Here is a 26,321-nt window from a genome sequence, read left to right on the forward strand (position 1 = left end):
ACATTTTTTCATGCAAAATAAATTCATTTCTAGTACAGGACAGCTCTGTAATATATATGAAAGCGTTACAGTTTTGCATAGATAACTATCTACTGGTCAAAGAAAATAGCTAAATATACTTATCTGGTTACGTATTTTTACAAATATCTGAAACACTCATTTTTGGAATATCGCTGCGCAATCCAGTGTAAAGTGGAGACTTAACAGTAAAATGTGAAGTTGAGACCTAAAAAATATGTAATTGGATATATAGAAATCCTCAAATCCAGGTCTGGGCTCCTGAGTTTTTTGAGGCCTAGATATAACTGAGGCCATAAGAAGATTAGATTTTAGTGTTAAAATACAATAAGCCACAATTGCAGTGGTCCATTTTATATCTTTGATTGTCAGGTATGTCTTGTGTTAATGCAATTATCTCTGATTTGGAACACTATCAACCTGGTAATTGACAATAGTGCTTTAAGAATGTTAGGTTGCACAAGATGCATGTGTAACATAGGCGCTATAACTACAAGACTTACCAGGCGTGTGGACGAAGAAGGCCAGGTAGAGGTCCAGTTCTTTGATGGACACTCCAATGTGATGTGGCTGAACGCACAACCCTGGGTTGGAGCACTGGGGTGACTTATAGAGACGTTCCCCATCTGTGCTCTCCAGCGGAATCCCCTTAAACAGGATGACCATCACCAGGTCCAACCTCCACACCTTATCTGCCTGGCGAAGGCAGTCAATCCTCCGAATTTTGCCCTTCTGATCTGGGTTAGAGAGGACACAACATGGAGCCTTCTTCCCGGTGATGGTCAGGACAAAGTCCTCTCGGAACTCTGGCCGGATGTCTTTCCTCAGCTTGGCCAAGAGCCGTGACGCCCACTTCTGCTTGATCTCAGGCTTCTCCCCTAGTAATTCGTCCTTCACCGCCCTCTCTTCATCCTTTGACATCCGTTTCTCATGCTTCTTAAAGTATTTGCGTTTCCTTGCTTGGAGATTGAACCATGTGTATGAGAATGCGCGCACATGGGGAAGAAGAGCTTCGATGAAGGGGTGAAATTCATCCTGAAAAAGGAAATATATACATTTAAAAAAAGGGAGCAACTCAAGACATATTTTAAGAAATCAAACATGATTGTAAATAAATAATATACATGAAACAATATGAACGACTAATTATATTTAGACATTTTTATGAATAGGGAAACTAGTTCCATTATTCTTTCATTCTAAGATAAAAACATGAATATTTCTGTGAAATGGTTACCATCTCTTGGTGTCATATCGAACTTCTGCAGAAATGTTAAACCATCCAATGTCGGAGCTTATCAGTATAAGAATGAGAGAGAAGCAGAGAGCATGGAGTGGATAGGTGAGTGTAGGAATATAAACAATGAAACAGAGAAAAAGTAAAGTGGATCATAAAATAGGGGACAATATGCAAAAAAATGCAACCTATGAAAAATATTAAAAGAAAAAAAATTATTCCTTATTGTCAAAATTTGGAAGCAGTACAGTACAAATCTAAATTATGAAAAAATGCAATAATATTTCCCAGACACTAAGTTTTTAACATCAAAGGCCTAAAAAAAAAAAAAGAAAAAATTAATTAAAAAAATTTTTAAAAAAGGTAAACATAAAAATTCCAGGTAAACAGAAAGCAAGAGAGACTACTAAAAAGTCATCTGGAAAAATGATGGTGCATGGAATAAAAATTAAAGGAAAACATCTTGGTATGCATTAGAAATATTGATAATCGATATAAAAATAGAAGATAGCAAAATGAAAGGAGGAGGGGGGGAGTCTAACAGAAAAAATATGTTTTTTTCTTTTTTTTTTGAAAGGTCGTTGCGAGTAAAAGAGAAAGCAGTTTTTTTTCCTTTCTGTTTAAACTCTCTTTCTCTCTCTCTCTTTCGTTCCCCCTCTCTCTTGCTTTCACTCTCCGTGCTGAATTGGTGGCCAGCATCGATGCCAGGGAAAAGAGAGAGGAAAAAAAAAAAGAGTCAGAGAGAGAATGATTCGAACAGACCCACCTTTTTGGCAAAGTGAACTGAAGAAGCTAGCCAATAGCAGAGAAAAAGGGAGGAGAGAGAGAGCGAGAGAAAGAGAAGGAAGGGAGGAGGGAGGTATAGAGCTACAGAGAGAGGGAGAGAGCGTGAAAAAAAATATTGAAGGCAGAAAAAGGTTTTGCCAAAACAGACAACTTAAAAAAAAAATAAAGCATACACAAAAGTTTGACACTTCTCTTTCTTTAAATTGACAAGACAGAGAGTTACTGCCTGCTCCATTCCAGCTTGTTGTCTTTTTTATTATTTATTTTGGTTTCATTTTTATTTTTTATTTATTTTGCCATGCAGGTTTTGGCACAAGAAGTAAAACAGTCGCTCATGGCTGAGGATGGTGTGTGTTAAAGGGGGGGTGGTTGGTCGTGGTTTGGAGATGAAGCAGATGCCAGTCTGCTGTCTGTATTATATATATCTATATATTTATATATACACACACAAATTTCTATCTTTTTTCCTAAGCATGGTAATTATCAAATACATTACTCCTTCCTTTCTTAAGGTTAACAAAAAAAACTAAAAAAACCTCTCTGTTAATAGTGAAATGATATATGAAATATCTCTTTCCTTTTTCCTCCCTCTTCTCCTTCTCTCTGCCACTCCTGTTTTGCTCAATCGTTCTCTGCGGTTTTGCTGGCACTGCCCAATATATTTCAGCCAAGTCACACATTTTAAAGGCGCTGCTTTTCAGAGTAAATCTCCCTCTCCTGTATTCCCAGATTTTTTTCATTTTCCCTCGTACACTCTCTCTTCCTACTATCCCACACTCAACATTTTAACCCCTTTTATACTGAAAACTGTAGCTCTACATTCTCCCGCAGTCACCTTCATTCCTCTCATCTTCTTTCATTTTTCGCACATTTGTTTATCTTTGCATGTTTTCAAACCTATTAGACCAGGTTTATATATTTAACTGACTTTTATAGATTTTTTTTTTTATTAGATTTTTGTATTCTTCCATATAATGCAGGTTGCCATTATCTTATTTAACATTTTTACGCATCCACTTTATGATACTTTAAGTTCACTTTTTAATGATAGTGGGAACTTTTCCTTTTTCCTTTATCTTATCTGTAAATACATATAAAACAATATATATTTTTTAAAGCTATGGGTGTTCCACTCTATACTGTACCTGCAACTCCTTATTTCTATAAACACGCACATATATTAATTGATACTTACACACATACAAATATATATATGATTTGCTTTCCCTTCAACTTTCTTTACCTATTTGTCTTTTAATTTTTTACACGTCAATTCATTTATTGTTTATATTTTTGTTCACTTCACCTATTTTGATTTTTTTTTTTTACTTCAACTATTTTTCAAGTTTTCTCCTATGTTCACATTTTCTCCATATTAACATCTACAATCATCCACCTCTTAACATTTTACTGATATTATTTCCCCTTATTTTTCCCCTCAAAATGCTTATATATTGTTTTTACTAGGTGGATTTCCCTTCATTTATGGTCATATTCCTTGTAGATTTTTGCCCTTGTTTTCTAAATTCCTTTAACCTTTTTTCCTACTTGTAATTTATTGCCCGGCACTGTATGCTTTATAAATCGCTGTCACTCTACTATGGAAAAATAACTAATTTATAACCAGAGTGTTTATTTTCCTCTTTTTAAATATTTTTTTTTAAGTCTATTCTTTTACTTTTTACAGTTAGTAAGTTTCTTATTCCCTTTTTGCTAGCTACAGTATTTCTGCTAATTAGCCCTTTTCTTTAATGAGTTGATGACTGCAAGCTCCTAATTCCAGGTACTTTATCATACCACATCACTGACATCTCCGTATTCACCACTACACCCTTGTTATTAACATGTTTTCCTTCCTTTTCACTTTCACCCTTCAATTGACTATTTAGAACACTCGTGCTCTACTTCGCAGCAGAGAAGCACGTATTTAGGTCTTATAACAAGATAGCTCTAATGTGCCTAACTTAAAGTGAGATTTTATCTAAAAGATCTAGATTGACAATATTTGCTTTATTCATCACCCATGTCTTACACAAATAAACCACCATAAATTTAGCCACTATCTGACATTCACCTCTTGCTTACAAAACAAGAAATGTGAGAAGATATGCTATACATATAATCCTTAATATAATTATTTAGAACCATGATGAAAGTTATTGCATATAACATATGACCATAATGTATATTACTTAACTGGCATATTAAGGGTAGATTCTTTTCAATGCTGAGCTTTTTTATTTTGTACGCAGAACTAATGTATAGCCCTTTTACAGATTCACATCCAGACTCCATATATAAAAGAAAACTTGAATAGTTTTCGAAGCTGCATACTTTGTATTAAGCATGATATATATATATATATATATATATATATATATATATATTTATATATCTACTATATATACATATATTTTTATTTCATAAACATAAGGTCTAAATTTCATTTACAACTCCATAAAGCATTTTTTATTTTTTTTATATTTACCGTATATACAATTAAATATTTTTCATATTAGCTCAGTTAACATAAGAATGCACGAATAAAATGCAAATTTCCGATACAAATGCATCCTGCCATGATTTTACATGAAAAAAAGATACTTAAAAATACATAGATGTTTTATTGTGTAATCCTCGTATAACAGCTTTTTAGCAGTACTGTCATTACCTTAAAGGAGTTCATATAAAACAATACAATTGATGCCTAAAGCCTGCATAAGCTCTTTAATGATAGTAAACAAAACATGATAAAACTTTACCAGTTACACAGTAAACACACGGATTGTGTTGTCTTAGGAAGTATATGTGCACAAAATTAGCCATTTGGCTGTATAACAGGGAATGACCATCACCAATTATTCTCAATTCCACATGAATACATGTATTTTACCTCACGTTACAAATCCAAGATAATAACTACAACACCAGCAATCTCATAATAAACACTGAATAGACAAAATGAGAGCCCACAATCAGATTAAACCAGGAACCCTTTGACGCGATGGAGAGTTGTGATGAAATAAATGTGAGAAATTTTGAATAACAGGTAGTTTGTATGCAAATGGTTAAAACAACTTAGTTCTAAACATGTAAATCTTTCTTAAACACTGCTCAGGCACCATATGTATATGCTATACCATATTTTTAGGTAAACACAATATTTTACACAGTTTTGCTTAGTCTTTTTAGCCAAAACCAAGAATGGGTCCAAAACGCAGAAAAAGGTGCAAATCTTATCATTATAGCTTTTTTTGTACCGGTAACATCTGACAAGAATACTTTTTGTGAATGTGAACCCAACCTTAATATGTGCTATATGAAAAAACAATATATATATATATATATATATATATATATATATATATATATGTATATCATTTTATTTTAAATAATATTAAGTTAAATTAAATGGCTGGTGTAAGGTAAAAGAAAAATATAGAGTGTTAACAGCAATGAGAAAAACTAGAAAAACTGCTAGATATTACTTTTTATAATTTTTGGGGAAGAATGAGAGAAATATATGTCATTTGTGGACTTATATAAGTACATCTTGAAACTTGGTCTACTTTTATGGTATTTGTATAATATATTACTCTGTGTTATGTGGTGCTTCATACTTCTTAATTCATGAAAAATGTATTATTATGTACTTTTTGGGCATCCTCATAGATGCCTTGTATAGTTTGGTAAGCTAGTCTGCCCCAAACCTGCACAAAGGTGATGTTGAACACAGGGAAATCTAATGAATTTGTCATGACTGATAAGATAAATGCGCCAGCATGGAGCTAATGGGGAAATAACACCCTGTAAACACAGTAGAGCTGTAGATCAGTCTTAATTGATGAATGTGAAATACAGAAAAATTACTTTAAAATTGAATAAAAATGTATATATATGCATCTACACTCACATTAATGGGATTGTCAATGTTTACAAAAACACTGCCTATTTTTCCAAAAACAGCACCGCTTTTGTCCACAGCTCGTGTGTAGTACAGCACATCAGTCCCATTCACTTCAATGGATCCAAGTTGCAACACCAGACGGAACCTGTGGACAAGAGTGGTGCTACTTTTGCAAGAAAAAAAGCAGGGTTTTTCTAATACTGGACAACCCCTTTCAGTAAATATACATAGCGCAAAAATATATACAAAACAAGTCTTTTGGCCCTTTCGCTTTTTACATTTTGTTGCGCCCATGTGCCAAAATAAAAAAATATTTAAAGTTTTCCCCATTATTTTGCACTCAATAGAGAAGGAAAGGAAAACAAAAAGGAAAACTTTTGCATGCACGGAACCTTTACAATGACACCTGAAATTTTGTTCTGGCACCTCCCATTTCTCTTTGTAGTGCCTGTGGTAAATTCAGTTGATTGGACAGGATTTGGGAAGACCCCCCTGTCTATACAAGGTACAATTCATATCAGATCACAAACCAAGCTATGAGGGGGAAATAACTGACTATAGAGCTCAGAGACAGAATTGTGTGGAGGCACAGATCTGGAGAAGGGGACAAAAACATTTCTCCTGTGCTGAGAAGTAGCCAGGATTCCTTCTTAGAGCTTACCTCCTCCCCCCCCCCCCCACACACACACACCTAAACCAAAACTAAGGAGAGAAAGGCCTTGGTAGGATAGGTGGATAAAAGCCCAATGGTCACTCTAGCTGAGCTCAAAAGTTCCTAAAATCAACAAAAGCACCAGCCTAAGATGAATACAATGCTCAATACCTAACGTAATCCCCACCTTAGAAAAATAAATAAAAAATCTTTTTTTACTGGGAAATCTGTAAAATACACAAATCCCCAACAAACATCAATAGTGCAGAATACACAACTGCTCTCATGCAGAAAAATTAGTTACCAAGACCCTCAAACACTGATATGGTTTGCAACAGAGAAATACTACACCCACATAATTGGTATGTTCCATAATCATATATGGGTATGATTGCACATTCCTGGTTATGTCTCTGTGGCTGGCACATATAAATTAATTAGAGGAATATAATGTAGGAAAAAACAGGTGTGTACTCCTGTTTTTGTATATAATGTATATAATATATGAGCAGGTAGGATAGTAATCCTTTTCCCTGAACTACCTGTCAGTTCCTACTATGTGTGAGAAATACACCCTACACCTATACTGACCCCTAGCTGTGTGGCATATAGCTGGGGCACCCGCCCTAATCAGGGCAGCCCCCGTGCCTCGGGAACCTTTGCCCTTGACTGTTAATGCCCTAACAGCAGTATATGGGGAAATGAGTCACAAAGAGCAAACCTATGGAATAGCCAAACACAATAAATAATCAGTCCCAATTACAGTGTGTTACCAAACAGATTATACAAATACCATGCAACCTCATCTCCAACGCTGCGTTTCCTGTCTGGAAAGGTTCGTCAGGGAGACGATACAAGTCTGTCCTGCAATATGAAAGATGCAGCAGCTCAAAAGATCCTGTTTGAGTTGCAGATGGGAGAAACTTCCAGAAGCATAACCATCACTGCAACCCCCACCAATCTGGGCTTTATGGCAGAGTAGCCAAAATGAAGCCTTAGTAAAAGACAGAAGAAAGCTCATCTGGAGTTTGCAAAAAACCACATAAAAAAATCTCAGTCTTGGAGAAACATTTTTTCCCCGATAAAGCCAGGATTGAACTTTTTGGCCTCAATTCTAAGCATCTAAACCATGCACTGTTAATCACCTACCCAAAACAATCCCTATAGCATAGTTTGTTGGTGGTAGCATAAGGATGTGGCCATGATTTCAGCAGCTGGGTCTGAAAGACTGGTCAGGGTTGAGGGAGCTAAATGGGGCAAAGTACAGGAGACTTGTCCAAGCATGGATATGTTAGCATGATTTCTCCTGTTTTTCCTGCTTTAAATCAGATTTATTGGGTTTTTAACTTAGCATGATAGTTTTGAAAATTACCCAATATGTCCATGTATCTGAGGCCTAAATAATGATGTGAACACTACCTAATAATGATAACCTGATCTATAGCGCTCTGGACCCTAGACTGGGCTGAAGGTTCACCTTCCAACAAGGCAATGACCCTAAGTACACAGCCAAGACAACACAGAAGGAGCCTAGGGACAACTCTGTAAACGTCCTCAAGTGGTTCAGCCAGAGCCCTGACTTGATCCCAATTGAACATCTTTGGAGAAGAATGGAAGATAATCCCCTACTCATAGTGTGTAAACCTTGTGGCCTCATCCCCAAGAAGACTGGAGGCTGAAATCACTGCCAAAGGGGCTTCACCAAAGTCCTGAGTATACGTATGTCAATGCAATATTTTTCTTTTCAATAACATAGCAAATATTTCTAACATCGTTTCATCTTTGTTATTATGGGGTATTGAGTGCAGAATGATGGGGGAATATTTTTTAGAACAAGGCCACAACATAACATAATGTGAAAAAAGTGAAAGGGTCTGAAGACTTGGAGACACACACCAAAAAGTCATATTATAAAAACCAGACAGATCAAGGACATTCCATTGATTATCTGGTGACAGTAGCATCTGGCAACAGGTGGGGTATATTAAGTAGCAAGTGAGCAAGTTTATGTGTTGGAGACAGGAAAAATGGGTGTAGGGATCCTAATGACTTTGATTTGATGGCTGAAAAACTAGGTTCAGAGCAGCTCCAGAAGGACGGGTCATGTCAGGTGCAAAAGATACTATAGCAAAAATTTCTTGGTCAGTATGTTGATTCTGACCACTTTCTAACACAAAAAGTTGTTAGAATAATGATGTGAGCATTAGGTCTCGACTGCAGAGCAATGGAAGAAGGTATAGATTAGTAAATCATGTTTTCTTTTATATTATGGGAACAAGCCAGATCCTCTTACCTGGTGAACACCAGGATTCACTATGGTAGGAAGACAAACCAGCCGAGGCAGCGTGATTCTATTGGCAGTATTCTGATGGAGAACATTGCGTCCTGGCATCATTTTGATGTTACTGTGAAATATACCATCTACCTAAAGTTCTTCTTTTTGGTGGCGATAGTATTCCTTAATAGCAAGAACAACACACAAGATCCTTCAACAGATCTAAATCCTAACCTTCCGCTTAAGGCACAAAAAAGTATAATGGATAAAAATATTGTTTCAAAAACATCTTTCAAAAAATCTGGCTTGAAATTAGTTTAAATGCCTATGTCCAAATGCCCATGTTATGTGAATATGCATCTTTGGGACCCCTCACATACGAAGATCCAGGCAAGATTATAAGTAGTGTACATCCTATAACAACCCGACTGTGAATACATAACACAATGAGAAATTCATGCCTTTCTGTGTCACCTTGAAAAATGTCCTCAGCCAGAAATCTGCAAGTGGCTTGACAATCAAAGCTGCATTCTACCTCTCAATATGTCACACAATAGAAATCCTTGATCAACAAGCAATGTACCGGTACCAACATACCACTCTATATAATGACACTTCAGGCAGTTCAAGCTCTTCAAAAATGAACATGTTAAAATAGAGACGCAAAAGCACATATTTGTATATGCAGCACACAAATGCTCCTTACCCTGCAGTATCAGCTACAGACACTGATTGATGGTGCCCTAGTTTAAATGGAACAAGTACAAACACATTAGATGTAACCTAAAGTCTAATTAGTTCCTCATTAAACAGGTCTTAACTGATCTTTTAATTTGCAAATATTTATGAATCCTGTGAATAATGGGAATTAAAATAGTTCTTGCACTATGTAGACAATTGTTTAAACTGGAAGATAAGGGGCCAGTCTATGCTGTTTTAGTGCAGAATATTTAGGAAGCAAAAGATTTGTGCCAAAAATGTTTATGATTTCAATAAATAAAGGTGAGGACACCACTTGCTAAGTCTATGAACTGTACGTATTGTATGTACTATTACTTGTCTGCAAAGCTTATACTCTAATACATTGATCCCTCAACTTACAATGGCCTCAACATACAATAGTTTCAACAAACAATGGTCTTTTCTGGACCATTGTGACTTGAAACCAGACTCAACATACAATGTTACAGATCTGTGAAACATGTCAATGGCTGGAAGAACCGACCAATCAGAATGGGCAATTTACTGATAAAACACCTGTATTACTGAAGCGTATGCACTGACTGTTGTCTGGTAGCGCCCCCTACAGTACAGGGAGGTATTACATGTTCTGTACTCTTTACCTGTATTACTGAAGTGCATGCACTGACTGTTGTCTGGTAGCGCCCCCTACAGTACAGGGAGGTATTACATGTTCTGTACTCTTTACCTGTATTACTGAAGTGTATGCACTGACTGGTGTCTGGTAGCGCCCCCTACAGTACAGGAAGGTATTACATGTTCTGTACTCTTTACCTGTTCCAGGGTTACCTGCTCTTTTGGACACCAGGTGAGGGCGAATCCATGTTACTTTTTTAGGACATTGTGTACTGTAAAGGACCCCGAAGAAGCTCCTGTCCTCTACATAGACCAGTGTTTCCACAGCAGGGTACCCCCAGTGATTACAAAACTACAACTCCCAGCATGCCCGGACAGCCTTTGGCTGTCCGGGTTTTTGGGAGTTGTAGTTTTGCAACAGCTGGAGGCTCCCTGCTTGGGAAACACTGACATAGACAGTGATTACAGCTCCCAGCAGATCTTTATTACTTTTATATGGAAGGATTTGCTTTATCTATATTAGTTATCTACTTGTTTTTCTTTAATCCTCACTTTTTCCTATTTTTAGATGACATTTTGGTGCTTTTAGAACCAATTACCAGGTTTCCATAGAGTTCTGGTCTCAACATACAATGGTTTCAACATACAATGGTCGTCCCACAACCAATTAATATTGTAACTTGAGGGACCACTGTATATTAACTACTCACTGCAGCTTAGAGGAGATGATCACTTGGTGAGGTGACACTTTCTATGACCTCTGTGCTCAACATAATAGTTTGATTTCATGTCTGTTTTATATTAACAGTGTTTCTGTAAAAATTAGAACATCACGAGTTTTCCTCTACAGACTCTTGTTTCTAGAAATTCCAGCAAAAGCACAAATGCACTTTCTATTTCTGCTCCCTGTTCAAATATAGAATACTCATATATTCAGTACTCTTGTATTTCTAGTCCCATGACTTATAATAGGGGAGATTATACAGAGTAAGGGTAGGGTCACCCGTGCTGTATTTTGCTGCGTATTTTCTACAGCTGATTTTGCTACCCGTTGACTTTAAAGGGGTACTCTGGTGGAAAACTTTTTTTTTTTTTTTTTATCAACTGGTGCCAGAAAGTTAAACAGATTTGTAAATTACTGCTATTAAAAAAAAATCTTAATCCTTCTAGTACTTATTAGCTGCTGAATACTACAGAGGAAAATTATTTTCTTTTTGGATCACAGTGCTCTCTGCTGACATCATGACCACAGTGCTCTCTGCTGACATCTCTGTCCATTTTAGGAACTGTCCAGAGCAGCATATGTTTGCTATGGGGATTTTCTTCTACTCTGGACAGTTCTTAAAATGGACAGAGATGTCAGCAGAGAGCACTGTGCTCGTGATGTCAGCAGAGAGCTCTGTGTTGCAAAAAGAAAAGAATTTCCTGTAGTATTCAGCAGCTAATAAGTATTAGAAGGATTAAGATTTTTTAATAGAAGTAATTTACATATCTGTTTAACTTTCTGGCACCAGTTGATTTAAAAAAAAAAAAAAAGTTTTCCACTGGAGAACCCCTTTAATAAGTAGGAAAATACGTAGCAGCAAAATATGCTATGCGTGATGCTGTATAAGGGTAGGATCACACATAGCACATTATATATATACATTCCATAAGTTTGTACACTCCTGACATTTTTGTAAATATTTTATTATGACAACACTGAAGAAATGATCCGCCGCTATAATGTAAAGTAGTGAGTGCACAGACTGTATAACAGTGTTTAATGTTGTGTCCCCTCAAAAAAAAAAAACTCAACACACAGCCGTTAATGTCCAATCCTTGGTAACATAAGTGAGTTCAACCCTAAGTGAGAAAGTGTCGATATTTTGTGTGGCCATCATTATTTTTCAGCACTGCTTTAGGCCTCTTGGGAATGGAGCTCACCAAAGCTTTACATGTTACCACAGGAGTCCTTTTCCAATCCTCCATGACAACATCACACAGCTGGTAAATGTTAGAGACCTTGCGCTCCCCACCTTCCGTTTAAGAATGCCTCACAAATGCTTAACCTCTTAAGGACGTGGGGCGTATGCATACGCCCTGCATCCCGAGTCCTTAAGGATGTAGGGCGTATGCATACGCCCATGGGAATTCCGGTCCCCGCAGCTAGCCGTTTGGAATCATTCGGCAGGCATCCCGACACATCGCCGAATTGGGTCCTGAGACCCCCCATGTCGGCGATCGCAGAAAATCACTTGTCAATTCAGACATGCGATTTTCTGCTATACGGGCTGATCGGGTCTCTGGTGACCCGATCACCCAGAAAATAGGGATGATCGGAGCTGTCAGTGACAGCCCTGATCACCCTGAGGGATAGGAGGGAGGTCGCAGTGCTGCAATCTCCTCCTATCCCCTGCCATTGGTCAGAACTTATTCTGACCAATGGCAGCGCAGGACAGTGGGTTGCCATGGCAACCCCCCATTCTGCCCACCCCTGGATGTCGGGCAGAACGAGGGGAGAAGATGGAGGCCGGTACTTGCAAAGAAGATGCGTGGGGACCGTTGATCGTTGCTGGAGACAGCGGAGATCACGGCGCAGGTAGTGAAACGATGGTGGGGGTGGGGGGGTGAAAGGAAGGGGGCAGTAAGCGATATTTACTGCTGCCCTTCCTAGTGGGTGCCAAACTACAACTCCCAGCATGCCCAGACAGCCAAAGTCTGCCTGGGCATGCTGGGAGTTGTAGTTTTGCAACATCTGGAGGGTCACAGTTTGGAGACCACTGTTACAGTGGTGCCCAAACGGTAGCCCTCCAGATGTTGCCAAACTATAACTCTCAGCATGCCTAGACTGCCCAGGCATGCTGGGAGTTGTAGTTCTGAGACATCTGTCCTTCAGATTTCGCAATTTTCATGACATTTTTGAAAATTGCTGCTCTACTTTGAAGCCCTCTAATTTTTTCAAAAAGTAAAAATATGTCCATTTTATGATGCCAACATAAAGTGGACATATTGCATTTGTGAATAAAAATTAAAATTTATTTGGAATATCCATTTTCCTTACAAGTAGAGAGCTTCAAAGTTAGAAAAATGCAAAATTTTCGAAATTTTCATGACATTTTGGGATTTTTCACCAAAAAAGGATGCAAGTAACAACGAAAATTTACCACCAAAATAAAGTAGAATATGTCACGAAAAAACAATCTCAGAATCATAATATTCGGTAAAAGCGTTTTAGAGTTATTAATGCGTAAAGTGACGGTGGTCAGAATTGCAAAAAAGGGCTCAGTCCTTGAGGTGAAAAAGGGCTGCGTCCTTAAGGGGTTGATAGGATTTAGGTCTGGAGATGCTGAGCATGTGCACTCAACTTTTTTGGTCGACCATGGCGAGGCCTGTTCTGAGTGGAACCTGTCCTGTGAAACCACTGTATGGTCTTGCCCACCATGCTGCAGCTCAGTTTCTGGGTCTTGACAATCTTCTTATATACTTGTGTAGAGCAACAATTGTTTTTCTGAGATCCCCAGAGAGTTGCCATGAGGTGCCATTTTGAACGTCCATTGACCAGTATTAGAGAATGTGAGATCGATAACTCAAAATTCACACCTGAAACCTTGTAACACTAACAAGACACAGGGAATAGAAAATGGCAAATTTTGCCCAGTTTGGCTATTTCCACACACTTTTGGCTATGTGTTGAGTTATTTTGAGAGAAAAGCAACATTAAACACTATTATACAGGCTGTGAACTCACTACTTTACATTGTGGCACAATGTTATTTCATCAGTGTTGTCACATGAAAAAATATAACATAATATTCACAAAAATGTGAGTGGTGTACTTATGTAAGATACTGTAGGTGGCGATATAGAAAAGGTTATATGGAGAAATAGGAGGAGATATGTGAGAGGTTATGTGGAGTAATAGGAGGAGATACAGGGAGGTTATATGAGTAATAACAGGAGATATAGGGAGGTTATGTGGAGTAATTACAGGAGATATAGGGAGGTTATATGGAGTAATAGGAGGAGATATAGGGAGGTTATATGGAGTAATAACAGGAGATATAGGGAGGTTATGTGGAGTTATGGAAGGAGGTTATATGGAGTAATAACAGGAGATATAGGGAGGTTATATGGAGTAATAGGAGGAGATATAGGGAGGTTATATGGAGTAATAGGAGGAGATATAGGGAGGTTATGAGGAGTAATTACAGGAGATATAGGGAGGTTATATGGAGTAATAGGAGGAGATATAGGGAGGTTATATGGAGTAATAACAGGAGATATAGGGAGGTTACGTGGAGTAATGGGAGGAGGTACAGGGAGGTTATATGGAGTAATAGGAGGAGATATAGGGAGGTTATATGGAGTAATATAAGGAGATATAGGAAGGTTATATGGAGTAATAGGAGGAGATATAGGAAGGTTATATGAAGTAATAGAAGGAGATATAGGAGAGGTTATATGGAGTTATAGGAGGAGATATAGGGAGGTTGTAATGAGTAATAGGAGGAGATATAGGAGAGGTTATATGGAGTAATAGGAGGAGATATGGGAGAGGTTATATGGAGTAAAAGGAGGAGATATAGGGAGGTTATAAGGAGTAATAGGAGGAGATATAGGAAGGGTATAAGGAGTAATAGGAGGAGATATAGGGAGGTTATAAGGAGAAATAGGAGGAGATATAGGGAGGTTATAAGGAGTAATAGGAGGAGATATAGGGAGGTTATATGGAGTAATAGGAAGAAATATAGGGAGGTTATATGGAGTAATAGGAGGAGATATAGGAGGGTTATATGGAGTAATAGGAGGAGATATAGGGGAGGTTATATGGAGTAATAGGAGGAGGTATAGGAGAGGTTATAGGGAGTAATAGGAGGAGATATAGGAGGGTTATATGGAGTAATAGGAGGAGATATAGGGGAGGTTATAAGGAGTAATAGGAGATATAGGAGAGGTTATATGGGGTAATAGGAGGAGATATTGGGGAGGTTATATGGAGTAATAGGAGGAGATATAGGAGAGGTTATATGGAGTAATAGGAGGAGATATAGGAGAGGTTATATGGAGTAATAGGAATAGTAGCAATAGAAAAAGATAAAGGAAGAAATTATGCAGAGTCTATAGAGGAGTTATAAGAAATAATTGTTTAAGGGTCTATATACACGTACAGTATTCTGCGCAGATTTGATGTGCAGGATTTGAAACTGTGTTCAGTCATTTAGTTTACATTGAAATCTGCAGCCGAAAGTCCTGCGCATCAAATCTGCGCGGAATACTGTAAATGTCAATAGTATTTCCATTTGGTTTAGGAGATAGGAGAGATAAGAAAATTGTATTTCCTTTTTATACAAGTCATGGCTTATAGAAATCATGGCTTTGTCCAAGCTGAAGCACAGGCATGGACAAAGTCCAGTAAGTGAGGGTGGGCTAGTACTCCTCTTTGCTCTCTGCTGTCTGATAGGACAGGAGTGAGCACAAAGGAGTCCTATCAGACAGGAGAGCACAGAGGAGTGCTATCAGACAGGAGAGAGAGCACAGAGGAGTGCTATCAGACAGGAGAGGGCGCAGAGGAGTGCTATCAAACAGTAGAGCGCACAGAGGAGTGCTATCAGACAGGAGAGAGCACAGAGGAATGCTATCAGACAGGAGAGAGCACAGAGGAATACTTTCAGACAGGAGAAAGCACAGAGGAGTCCTATCAGACAGAAAAGAGTACAGAGGAGTCCTATCAGACAGGAGAGAGCAAAGAGGAGTACTATCAGACAGAAGAGAGCACAGAGGAGTGCTATCAGACAGGAGGGAGCACAGAGGAGTGCTATCAGACAGGAGTGAGCTCAGAGGAGTCCTATCAAATAGGAGAGAGCACAGAGGAGTACTATCAGACAGGAGAGAGCACAGAGGAGTCCTGTCAGACAGGAGAGAGCATGGACAGTAGAGCACACAGAGGAGTGCTATCAGACAGGAGAGAACGCAGAGGAGTGCTATCAGATAGTAGAGCACACAGAGAAGTGCTATCAGACAGGAGAGAGCACAGAGGAGTGCTATCAGACAGGAGAGAGCACAGAGGAATACTTTCAGACAGGAGAGAGCACAGAGGAATACTTTCAGACAGGAGAGAGCACAGAGGAGTCCTATCAGACAGAAGTGAGCACAGAGGAGTCCTATCAGACAGAAGAGAGTACAGAAGAGTCCTATCAGACAGGAGAGAGCGCAGAGGAGTGCTATCAGATAGTAGAGCACACAGAGAAGTGCTATCAGACTGGAGAGAGCACAGAGGAGTGCTATCAGACAGGAGAGAGCACAGAGGAATACTTTCAGACAGGAGAGAGCACAGAGGAGTCCTATCAGACAGAAGAGAGCACAGAGGAGTCCTATCAGACAGGAGAGAGCACAGAGGAGTGCTATCAGACAGAAGAGAGAGCACAGAGAAGTGCTATCAGACAGGAGACAGCACAGAGGAGTGCTATCAGACAGGAGAGAGCACAGAGGAATACTTTCAGACAGGAGAAAGCACAGAGGAGTCCTATCAGACAGAAAAGAGTACAGAGGAGTCCTATCAGACAGGAGAGAGCAAAGAGGAGTACTATCAGACAGAAGAGAGCACAGAGGAGTGCTATCAGACAGGAGGGAGCACAGAGGAGTGCTATCAGACAGGAGTGAGCTCAGAGGAGTCCTATCAAATAGGAGAGAGCACAGAGGAGTACTATCAGACAGGAGAGAGCACAGAGGAGTCCTGTCAGACAGGAGAGAGCATGGACAGTAGAGCACACAGAGGAGTGCTATCAGACAGGAGAGAACGCAGAGGAGTGCTATCAGATAGTAGAGCACACAGAGAAGTGCTATCAGACAGGAGAGAGCACAGAGGAGTGCTATCAGACAGGAGAGAGCACATAGGAATACTTTCAGACAGGAGAGAGCACAGAGGAATACTTTCAGACAGGAGAGAGCACAGAGGAGTCCTATCAGACAGAAGTGAGCACAGAGGAGTCCTATCAGACAGAAGAGAGTACAGAAGAGTCCTATCAGACAGGAGAGAGCGCAGAGGAGTGCTATCAGATAGTAGAGCACACAGAGAAGTGCTATCAGACTGGAGAGAGCACAGAGGAGTGCTATCAGACAGGAGAGAGCACAGAGGAATACTTTCAGACAGGAGAGAGCACAGAGGAATACTTTCAGACAGGAGAGAGCACAGAGGAGTCCTATCAGACAGAAGAGAGCACAGAGGAGTCCTATCAGACAGGAGAGAGCACAGAGGAGTGCTATCAGACAGAAGAGAGAGCACAGAGAAGTGCTATCAGACAGGAGACAGCACAGAGGAGTGCTATCAGACAGGAGAGAGCACAGAGGAGTGCTATGAGACAGGAGAGAGCACAGAGGAGTCCTATCAAATGGGAGAGAGCACAGAGGAGTACTATCAGACAGGAGAGAGCACGGAGGAGTCCTGTCAGACAGGAGAGAGCACAAAGGAGTGTTATCAGACAGGAGAGAGCACAGAGGAGTGCTATCAGACAGAAGAAAGAGAACGGAGGAGTGCTATTAGGAGAGAGCACAGAGGAGTGCTATCAGACAGGAGAGAGCACAGAGGAGTGCTATCAGACAGAAGAGAGAGCACAGAGAAGTGCTATCAGACAGGAGACAGCACAGAGGAGTGCTATCAGACAGGAGAGAGCACAGAGGAGTGCTATTAGACAGGAGAGAGCACAGAGGAGTGCTATCAGACAGGAGAGAGCACAGAGGAGTACTATCAGACCGAAGAGAGAGCACAGAGGAGTTATAATAGACAGGAGAGAGCACAGAGGAGTGCTATCAGAAAGGAGAAAGCACAGAGAAGTACTATCAGACAGGAGAGAGCACAGAGGAGTGCTATCAGACAGCAGAGAGCACAGAGGAGTACTATCAGACAGGGGAGAGCACGGAGGAGTACTATCAGACAGGAGAGAGCACAGAGAAGAGCTATCAGACAGGAGAGAGCACAGAGGAGTACTATCAGACAGAGGAGAGCACAGAGGAGTACTATCAGACAGGAGAGAGCACAGAGGAGTGCTATCAGACAAGGGAGAGCACAGAGGAGTACTATCAGACAGAAGAGAGCACAGAGGAGTCCTATCAGACAGAAGAGAGCACAGAGGAGTCCTATCAGACAGGAGAGAGCACAGAGGGGTGCTATCAGACAGAAGAGAGCACAGAGGAGTCCAATCAGACAGGAGAGAGCACAGAGGAGTGCTATCAGACAGGAGAGAGCACAGAGGATTCCTATCAGACAGGAGAGAGCACAGAGGAGTGCTAATAGACAGGAGAGAGCACAGAGGAGTGCTATCAGACAGGAGAGAGCACAGAGGAGTGCTATCAGACAGAAGAGAGCACAGAGGAGCGCTATCAGACAGGAAAGAGCACAGAGGAGTGCTATCAGACAGGAGAGAGCACAGAGGAGTACTGTCAGACAGGAGAGAGCACAGAGGAGTGCTATCAGACAGAAGAGAGCACAGAGGAGTGCTATCAGACAGGAGAGAGCACAGAGGAGTGCTTTCAGACAGAAGGCAGCACGGAGGAGTACTATCAGACAGGAGAGAGCACAGAGGAGTACTATCAGACAGGAGAGAGCACAGAGGAGTGCTATCAGACAGGAGAGAGCACAGAGGAGTGCTATCAGACAGGAGAAAGCACAGAGGAGTACTGCCAGACAGGAGAGAGCACAGAAGAGTCCTATCAGACAGGAGAGAGCACAGAGGAGTCCTATCAGACAGGAGAGAGCACAGAGGAGTGCTATCAGACAGGAGAGAGCACAGAGGAGTGCTATCAGATGGGAGAGAGCACAGAGGAGTGCTATCAGACAGAAGGGAGCACAGAGGAGTCCTATCAGACAGGAGAGAGCACAGAGGGGTGCTATCAGACAGAAGAGAGCACAGAGGAGTCCTATCAGACAGGGGAGAGCACAGAGGGGTGCTATCAGACAGAAGAGAGCACAGAGGAGTCCAATCAGACAGGAGAGAGCACAGAGGAGTGCTATCAGACAGGAGAGAGCACAGAGGATTCCTATCAGACAGGAGAGAGCACAGAGGAGTGCTAATAGACAGGAGAGAGCACAGAGGAGTACTATCAGACAGGAGAGAGCACAGAGGAGTGCTCTCAGACAGAAGAGAGCACAGAGGAGCGCTATCAGACAGGAAAGAGCACAGAGGAGTGCTATCAGACAGTAGAGAGCACAGAGGAGTACTGTCAGACAGGAGAGAGCACAGAGGAGTGCTATCAGACAGAAGAGAGCACAGAGGAGTGCTATCAGACAGGAGAGAGCACAGAGGAGTGCTTTCAGACAGAAGGCAGCACAGAGGAGTACAATCAGACAGGAGAGAGCACAGTGGAGTACTATCAGACAGGAGAGAGCACAGCGGAGTGCTATCAGACAGGAGAGAGCACAGAGGAGTGCTATCAGACAGGAGAAAGCACAGAGGAGTACTGCCAGACAGGAGAGAGCACAGAAGAGTCCTATCAGACAGGAGAGAGCACAGAGGAGTCCTATTAGACAGGAGAGAGCACAGAGGAGTGCTATCAGACAGGAGAGAGCACAGAGGAGTGCTATCAGACGGGAGAGAGCACAGAGAAGTGCTATCAGACAGAAGAGAGCACAGAGGAGTGCTAGCAGACAGGAGAGAGCACAGAGGAGTACTGTCAGACAGGAGAGAGCACAGAGGAGTGCTATCAGACAGGAGAGAGCACAGAGGAGTGCTATCAGACAGGAGAGAGCACAGAGGAGTGCTATCAGACAGGAGAGAGCACAGAGGAGTGCTATCAGACAGGAGAGAGCACAGAGGAGTGCTATCAGACAGGAGAGAGCACAGAGGAGTGCTATCAGACAGGAGAGAGCACAGAGGAGTGCTAGCCCACACTCACTTACTGGACTTTGTCCATGCCTGTGCTTCAGCGTGGACAAAGCCATGATTTTATAAGCCATTATTTCTATAAAAAGAAAAAAAATGAAAAATACTATTTTCTTATGAAGTATAGAAAGGTTAAGGTTTTGCCAAGATGTACAACATATAAAAAGTTTTAGTGTCTGACAGTGCCCAAGTATAAAATATACTAGTGAAGACTTTTGTTCCAGCACATAGAATACCGTCCAGCATAATGAAATAATTACTGTGTACAATAAAAATATTATTTGAATTGCATTTTCTGTAGTGCTACCTGTTGGTCATAGCTGATTAGTTTGTGATCTGTTTGAATATCTGCATTTTTACCATTGCTTTCACTACCCCAATATTCCCTCATTTCTTATTATACTGGTGGAAACCAACACAAGGTACAATGTTTTTATTGTGTAGGTAGGTACCTGATTATGACCATCATCAGTCACCACTGAACTGTAAAGCACCTAAATATTTTGTTAACTTCCATCTGTACACAGCCAAATGGAGCTTGTTATATCTAGTTTTCCCTACAAGGTCACCTACAAGGTAGGGCTAGCCGGTATACCGGTTCATAACGAATACCGAAATTTATGGGCTGCATGATATGAATTTTTTCCATACCGCAATATCGGTTTGGCCCCTCCCCCTTGGGAATGAATTATCAGCCCAGCGCAGTGCTGTCCCCACATCGGGGAACTAATCATGCGTGACCCGCCAGCGCTGTTACTCCCCCCACCAAATCATGGGACCCGCCAGCGCTGTTCTGCTCCCCCCCACCAAATCATGATACCTGCGAGCGCTGTTTTGTTCCCCCCCCACCAAATCATGTGACCCGCCAGCGCTGTTCTGATCCCCCCCCACCAAATCATGTTACCCGCCAGCGCTGTTCTGCTCCCCCCCAATTAATTATCAGCCCAGCGGGGTACTACTCAGATATGTCACCCGCAAACACTGCCCTCCTCCTCTTTTTTGGGGGCCGCCGGCGCTGGAACTCACTGTACGCCAATGGTTTCCAACCTGCGGACCTCCAGCTGTTGCAAAACTACAACTCCCAACAAAGAGGAGGAGGGCAGTGTTTGCGGGTGACATATGTGAGTAGTACCCCGCTGGGCTGCTAATTAATTTGGGGGGAGCAGAACAGCGCTGGCGGGTAACATGATTTGATGGTGGGGGGGGGGGAGCAGGACAACGCTAGCGGGTAACATTATTTGGTGGGGTGGGGGAGCAGAAGAGCGCTTGCGGGTCACATGATTTGGGGTGGGGGTGGTGGTGAAAGAAATACCGTTATGTACCGCGGAACCGCCATAAGTTACAAAAATACCGTGATACACATATTTGGTCATACCGCCCAGCTCTACTACAAGGTAACATTTTTAGGTTTTTATATACACCGTTCTCGCCTTCAGTTGAAGGGATACACTCTGGACATGTGTATGAGGAATATGTCACCCATGGGGTCCCATTAAAAAAATAAAATTACTACATAGTAGGGCTGGGCGGTATATCATACCGAATATCGAAATTTTTTCCCTGCACAATATGAATTTTTCCCATACCGCAATACCGGTTGGGCCCCTCCCCCTCGAATTAATGAATTATCAGCGGCAGATGAGTTGCGGCGGCGCTTTAAATGAATGAGTTTGCGGCCACCGGCGCTTTAAATGTATGACTTGTGGGGCCGTGCTTCAAATGACTTGTGGGGCCGTGCTTTAAATGAATGACTTGCGGGCCGTGCTTTAAATGATTGACTTGCGGGATGTCGGCACTTTAAATGAATAAGATGCGGCCGCGGCTCGCAACTTAAAGGAAAACTGTCAGATATTTTCTGTTAGAGAAATCTAGCAGCGCCTGGGGTTCATATACGATTAGTCACGCCCCCTCCCAAAGACTTTCACTGAGGGGGCGGGGCGTGACATCACATGGGGGCGGAGTCATGACGTCACGATCTTCCATCCCCGTGGTCGGGAGCCAGACCCTCCAGCGCTTCCGGAGCAGTAACAGGTGGGTGCTGCGTGCTATATTGCAGGGGTCCCCAGCGGCGGGACCCCCACGATCAGACATTTTATCTCCTATCCTTTGGATAGGGGATAAGATGTCTAGGGGGGGAGTACCCCTTTAACAGTTTAAATAAAATGGCATACCAGCATCTACCTTGCTAATGGGGTCCGGATTGATACCTTCTTGCTCTCCATCTTGTAAATGGTGGCTGTGGGTATGTTTAGCTATTTCCCAACATGGACATTGCATACAGTGCACAAATGCAGTGTGTGTTGGGTCCAAAACTGACTTTAAAGCACATTAACCTTCCAAAATGAAATGTAGCCAGCTGTAACTATAAGATGGGAAATGGTGTCCCTTTCATTCTGAACCTTTGAGGTTGAAGTCACTTCAATTTTCTAATGTATGATATAAGACACTTAGATTTTTCCATAAACAGCACCGCTCTTGTTGGTGTTCTTGTCTGGTATTGCAGCTCCATTTCCTTAGAAGGTGCAAAATCAGACAGAGCCAATGGAGAAGAGCGTCGCTTTTTATAGAAGAAAAAAAGAAACCTACCTTTTTTTACTATACTCATACAACCCATTTAAATATTGATTTTGGCAGCAGGTAGTCGTCCCTGGAGCAAACCAAAGACAGAGTTATACAGGAGCATTGATTTTAATGAGTCTGTATATAAAACCAACATTGATTTAGGAAATACAGCAAGAGTGATACGCTTTAATAGTGTTTACTGTTAGTTACATTTCTTCCTCATTTATACCTCCTTACATTAATATTATTTCCACAGTATCTTGACATTTGATCATTTTTGGTTATGTTACCCTTCTATTTTAGGAAGAATTTAAGTTTACATGTATTAAAGACAATGGGGGACATTCATAAAAGCATTTACTCCATTTTTCTTGCTTATATTTGTCTCTCAAATGTCGCATATACGACTATGCATTTTTCTGTGTGACTTTTTGCCTGCCGAGCGAGAAGAGCAAGATTTCTCATTTAAGCTTATGTAAGCAAGTTTTGAAAATTGAATTGCAGTGGTCAGAGATTAATAACGTGCGACTGTCGCACACCATGAAAAAATGCCATACATTTTCTCCAACTCAACCCTTGCTAACAGATTTTGCTTACATGAGCGAAATCTCGAAAAGGAAAACTGGATGGAGGAAAAAAGCTGATTTGCTTATCTGCGACAAATTTATAAAGGCCGAGTCACTTGTTAATAAACTTGTTGCAGGTAAGCAAAACATTAAGCAAAATAAAACAATTAAAAAAAACATACATAAGCAAGCCTTTATAAATGTCCCCCTATGTTATCCACCCATTTCACATCAGATTGTGTATTCTATCACTACTCCAGTTACTTAGCATATCAACTATGATACAATCAGAACAGTAAGTCCTGATGGCACTATCCAACATAGTGAATACTAGGGATCGACCGATATCGTTTTTTTAGGGCCGATACCGATAATCGGTGCAGGTTAGGGCCGATAGCCGATAACTTATATCAGAATATCGGTATAAGTTATCGGCTATTTAACCCCCTGCGACACCGCTGCAGATCATTGATTTAAAGCGGGCGCTTTAAATCAATGATCTGCAGTGGCTTTTGCGGGGCCATAGGCCGCCGCCGCCACCCGCTTCTCTCCCCTACCTGTCAGGGTGGTCCGGGCCATCCATCCATCGTTCATGTAGTGTCCGGGGGCGTTCCGGGTGGAGGGTGCACCGGTCCGGGCTGTCCTTCTTCTCCGGCGGTCATCTTCTCCACTCCGGGCAGGCTCCGGCCTAGTACGCTGCATAGACGCCGCTGCGCAGTGACACCCGTGCGCAGCGACCCCCCTTGATGTCACGGTGTAGCGGCGTCTATGCAGTGTACTAGGCTGGAGCCTGCCCGGAGTGGAGAAGATGACCACCGGAGAAGAAGGACAGCCGGACCACCCTCCACCCGGAACGCCCCCGGACACTACATGAACGATGGATGGCCCGGATCACCCCCATTACGGGTAAGTTTAATTTTTTTATTGACTCGGAGGGTGGGGGAGGGGCCCGACCGGTATAGCGGTATGGGCAAAAATCCATAACGGTATACCGCCCAGCATCACGGTGGGGACTGCGACGCGGTGCGGTGGGTCGGGGGTGCGGCGGGTCAGGGGGTGGCGGTCGCGGTGCGATGGGGCCGTGCGGGGCATTATCGGCTTATCAGCAAGATAATTGCCGATACCGATAATGCCCAAAATCGTGATTATCGGCCGATAATATCGGCCATACTGATAATCGGTCGATCCCTAGTTGATACCGCACATTCAGGACATGAACTCGGTAAGACCAAAAACCATATAGACATGTTAGTCTCTTCGGTTTTAAAACTGGCTGTTTCAGGGTCTATTCACACAGATTTGATGCGTAGAATTTGAAGCTGTGTTCAGTCATTTAGTTTACATTGAAATCTGCAGCAGAAAATCCTGCGCATCAAATCCGTGCAGAAATTTGAGGTCGACGACACGCGCATTAGTCACGCAGAGGCGGGCAATGCCGGGTCTCCGTACGGGAAATCGCGGGGGGTCCCTAGGTAGGGGATAAGTGCAGAGGCATAGCTTGTAGCTTCTGGACCCCGATGCAAAATCTGAAACAGGGCCCCATATGCCAGTTATAATACTGGTCTCTTATGGGGCAGATGTGCTTTGGGGCCCCCTTAGGTACCAGGGCCCCGTTGCGACTGCTACCTCTATAGCTATGCCCTTGGATAAGTGTCTAACACTGCAGTAGTCCTTTAACAATTCATTGGTAATTCATTGTTCATTGGCTGTGCAAAACAATCGATTCACAATGAATTCCGAAGCCGTAAAATTTGAAATCTGCAGAGACTTGAACATCCGTGCAGTTTTAGCCGTGAGGCTGCTGCTACGTGGGACCTTACCAGTGGTGTGCAAATATAGTTCTCTGTGTTTTTTCCTATGCTATTTCTTAGAAGTGGTTTTGTTAGCATTTTTTATTTTATTACATAAGGTAAATGTTTTTGTGATGTTTTCTCCAAGTCCTATAAAGAAGACAGTACAGAACAGAAGTCTGTAAAGAATAAAAAACTCCCCCCCCCCCCCACCCAAAAAAAAATAATCCATTTCTATAGCATGCTAATTTTAGGGAATAAAACAAACAAATGACTTTCAATAATTTTACATAGAGTTTAAAGGGGTACTCCGGTGAAAACCTTTTTTCTTTTAAATCAACTGGTGGCAGAAAGTAAAACATATTTGTAAATGACTTCTATTAAAAAATCTTAATCCTTCCAGTACTTATTAGCTGCTGAATGCTACAGAGGAAATTCCTTTCTTTTTGGAACACTGATGACATCACGAGCACAGTGCTCTCTGCTGACATCTCTGTCCATTTTAGCAACCATGCATAGCAGATGTATAGCAGATGTATAGGAGATGAATGCTAAGGGCAGCATGGTGGCTCAGTGATTAGCACTGCTGCCTTGCAGTGCTGGGACTTGGGTTCAATTCCCACTAAGGACAACAATAAATAAAGCATCATTATTATTATAATAATGTCAGCAGAGAAAACTGTGCTCGTGATGTCATCAGAGAGAATTCCAAAAAGAAAAGAATTTCCTCTGTAGTATTCAGCAGCTAATTAGTACAGGAAGGATTAAGATTTTTTAATAGAAGTAATTTACAAATATTAGAGGCCAGAAGAAGCACGCTCTGTGCGAAACCGCCTGCAGTCACCTCAAGTCTGAGCGCCCCTGTCATCTGAGGTCCCCGCGGGAGGAGTCCGTTTAGGAGTTTACCTTTGGAAGCTGTAGCGGTGAGTGCAGGAAGCTCGGAGTCATTGCCGTACTCTTCCCCACTTTTGATACTGTGTTTTTCATTACTTCCTAGCACCACCGGACAGCGTATTTGACTCAAGGGATTCTATATGGTGCTGGTTGTCTCGTAATTCCCATTAGGCTTGCTAATCAGTGGTGCCATCCAGCTACTCTTTCCTTATTTTTAGATAATTTACAAATATGTTTAACTTTCTGCCACCAGTTGATTTAAAAGAAAAAAGGTTTTCACTGGAGTACCCCTTTAAAGTAGCATCTGGCCATAACACTTTCAAGTAAAAATAGGGCATTAAAAGGTCCATGAACATTGCTGCAACACATTGGGGAAGATTTGTCAAAACCTGTGCAAAGCAAAAGTTGCCCAGTTGGCCATAGCAACCAATCAGATCGCTTCTTTCATTTTGTAGAGGCC

General features: G+C 41.6%; 1 protein-coding gene and 1 long non-coding RNA gene across 8 annotated transcripts in view; one reads left to right on the top strand and one right to left on the bottom strand.

The window, feature by feature from the left end:
* Positions 1 to 26,321, top strand: part of LOC130367742 (uncharacterized) — a 429,675-nt gene that overhangs the window by 124,365 nt on the left and 278,989 nt on the right. The window lies entirely within an intron of this gene.
* The window catches only part of NFIX (nuclear factor I X), a 199,006-nt gene that overhangs the window by 85,058 nt on the left and 87,627 nt on the right, over positions 1 to 26,321 (bottom strand). For 5 of the 6 annotated variants that reach the window (XM_056570433.1, XM_056570432.1, XM_056570438.1 and 2 more), the window contains one exon: positions 522 to 1,053. In XM_056570433.1, the coding sequence (XP_056426408.1) occupies positions 522 to 1,053 (532 nt within the window). Of the gene's footprint in view, positions 1 to 521; positions 1,054 to 1,255; positions 1,958 to 26,321 lie in introns of those variants that run through there. The other variant, XM_056570435.1, reaches the window with a different exon arrangement.

The sequence above is a fragment of the Hyla sarda genome, chromosome 4, assembly GCF_029499605.1.
Source record: "Hyla sarda isolate aHylSar1 chromosome 4, aHylSar1.hap1, whole genome shotgun sequence".
NCBI lineage: Eukaryota > Metazoa > Chordata > Amphibia > Anura > Hylidae > Hyla > Hyla sarda.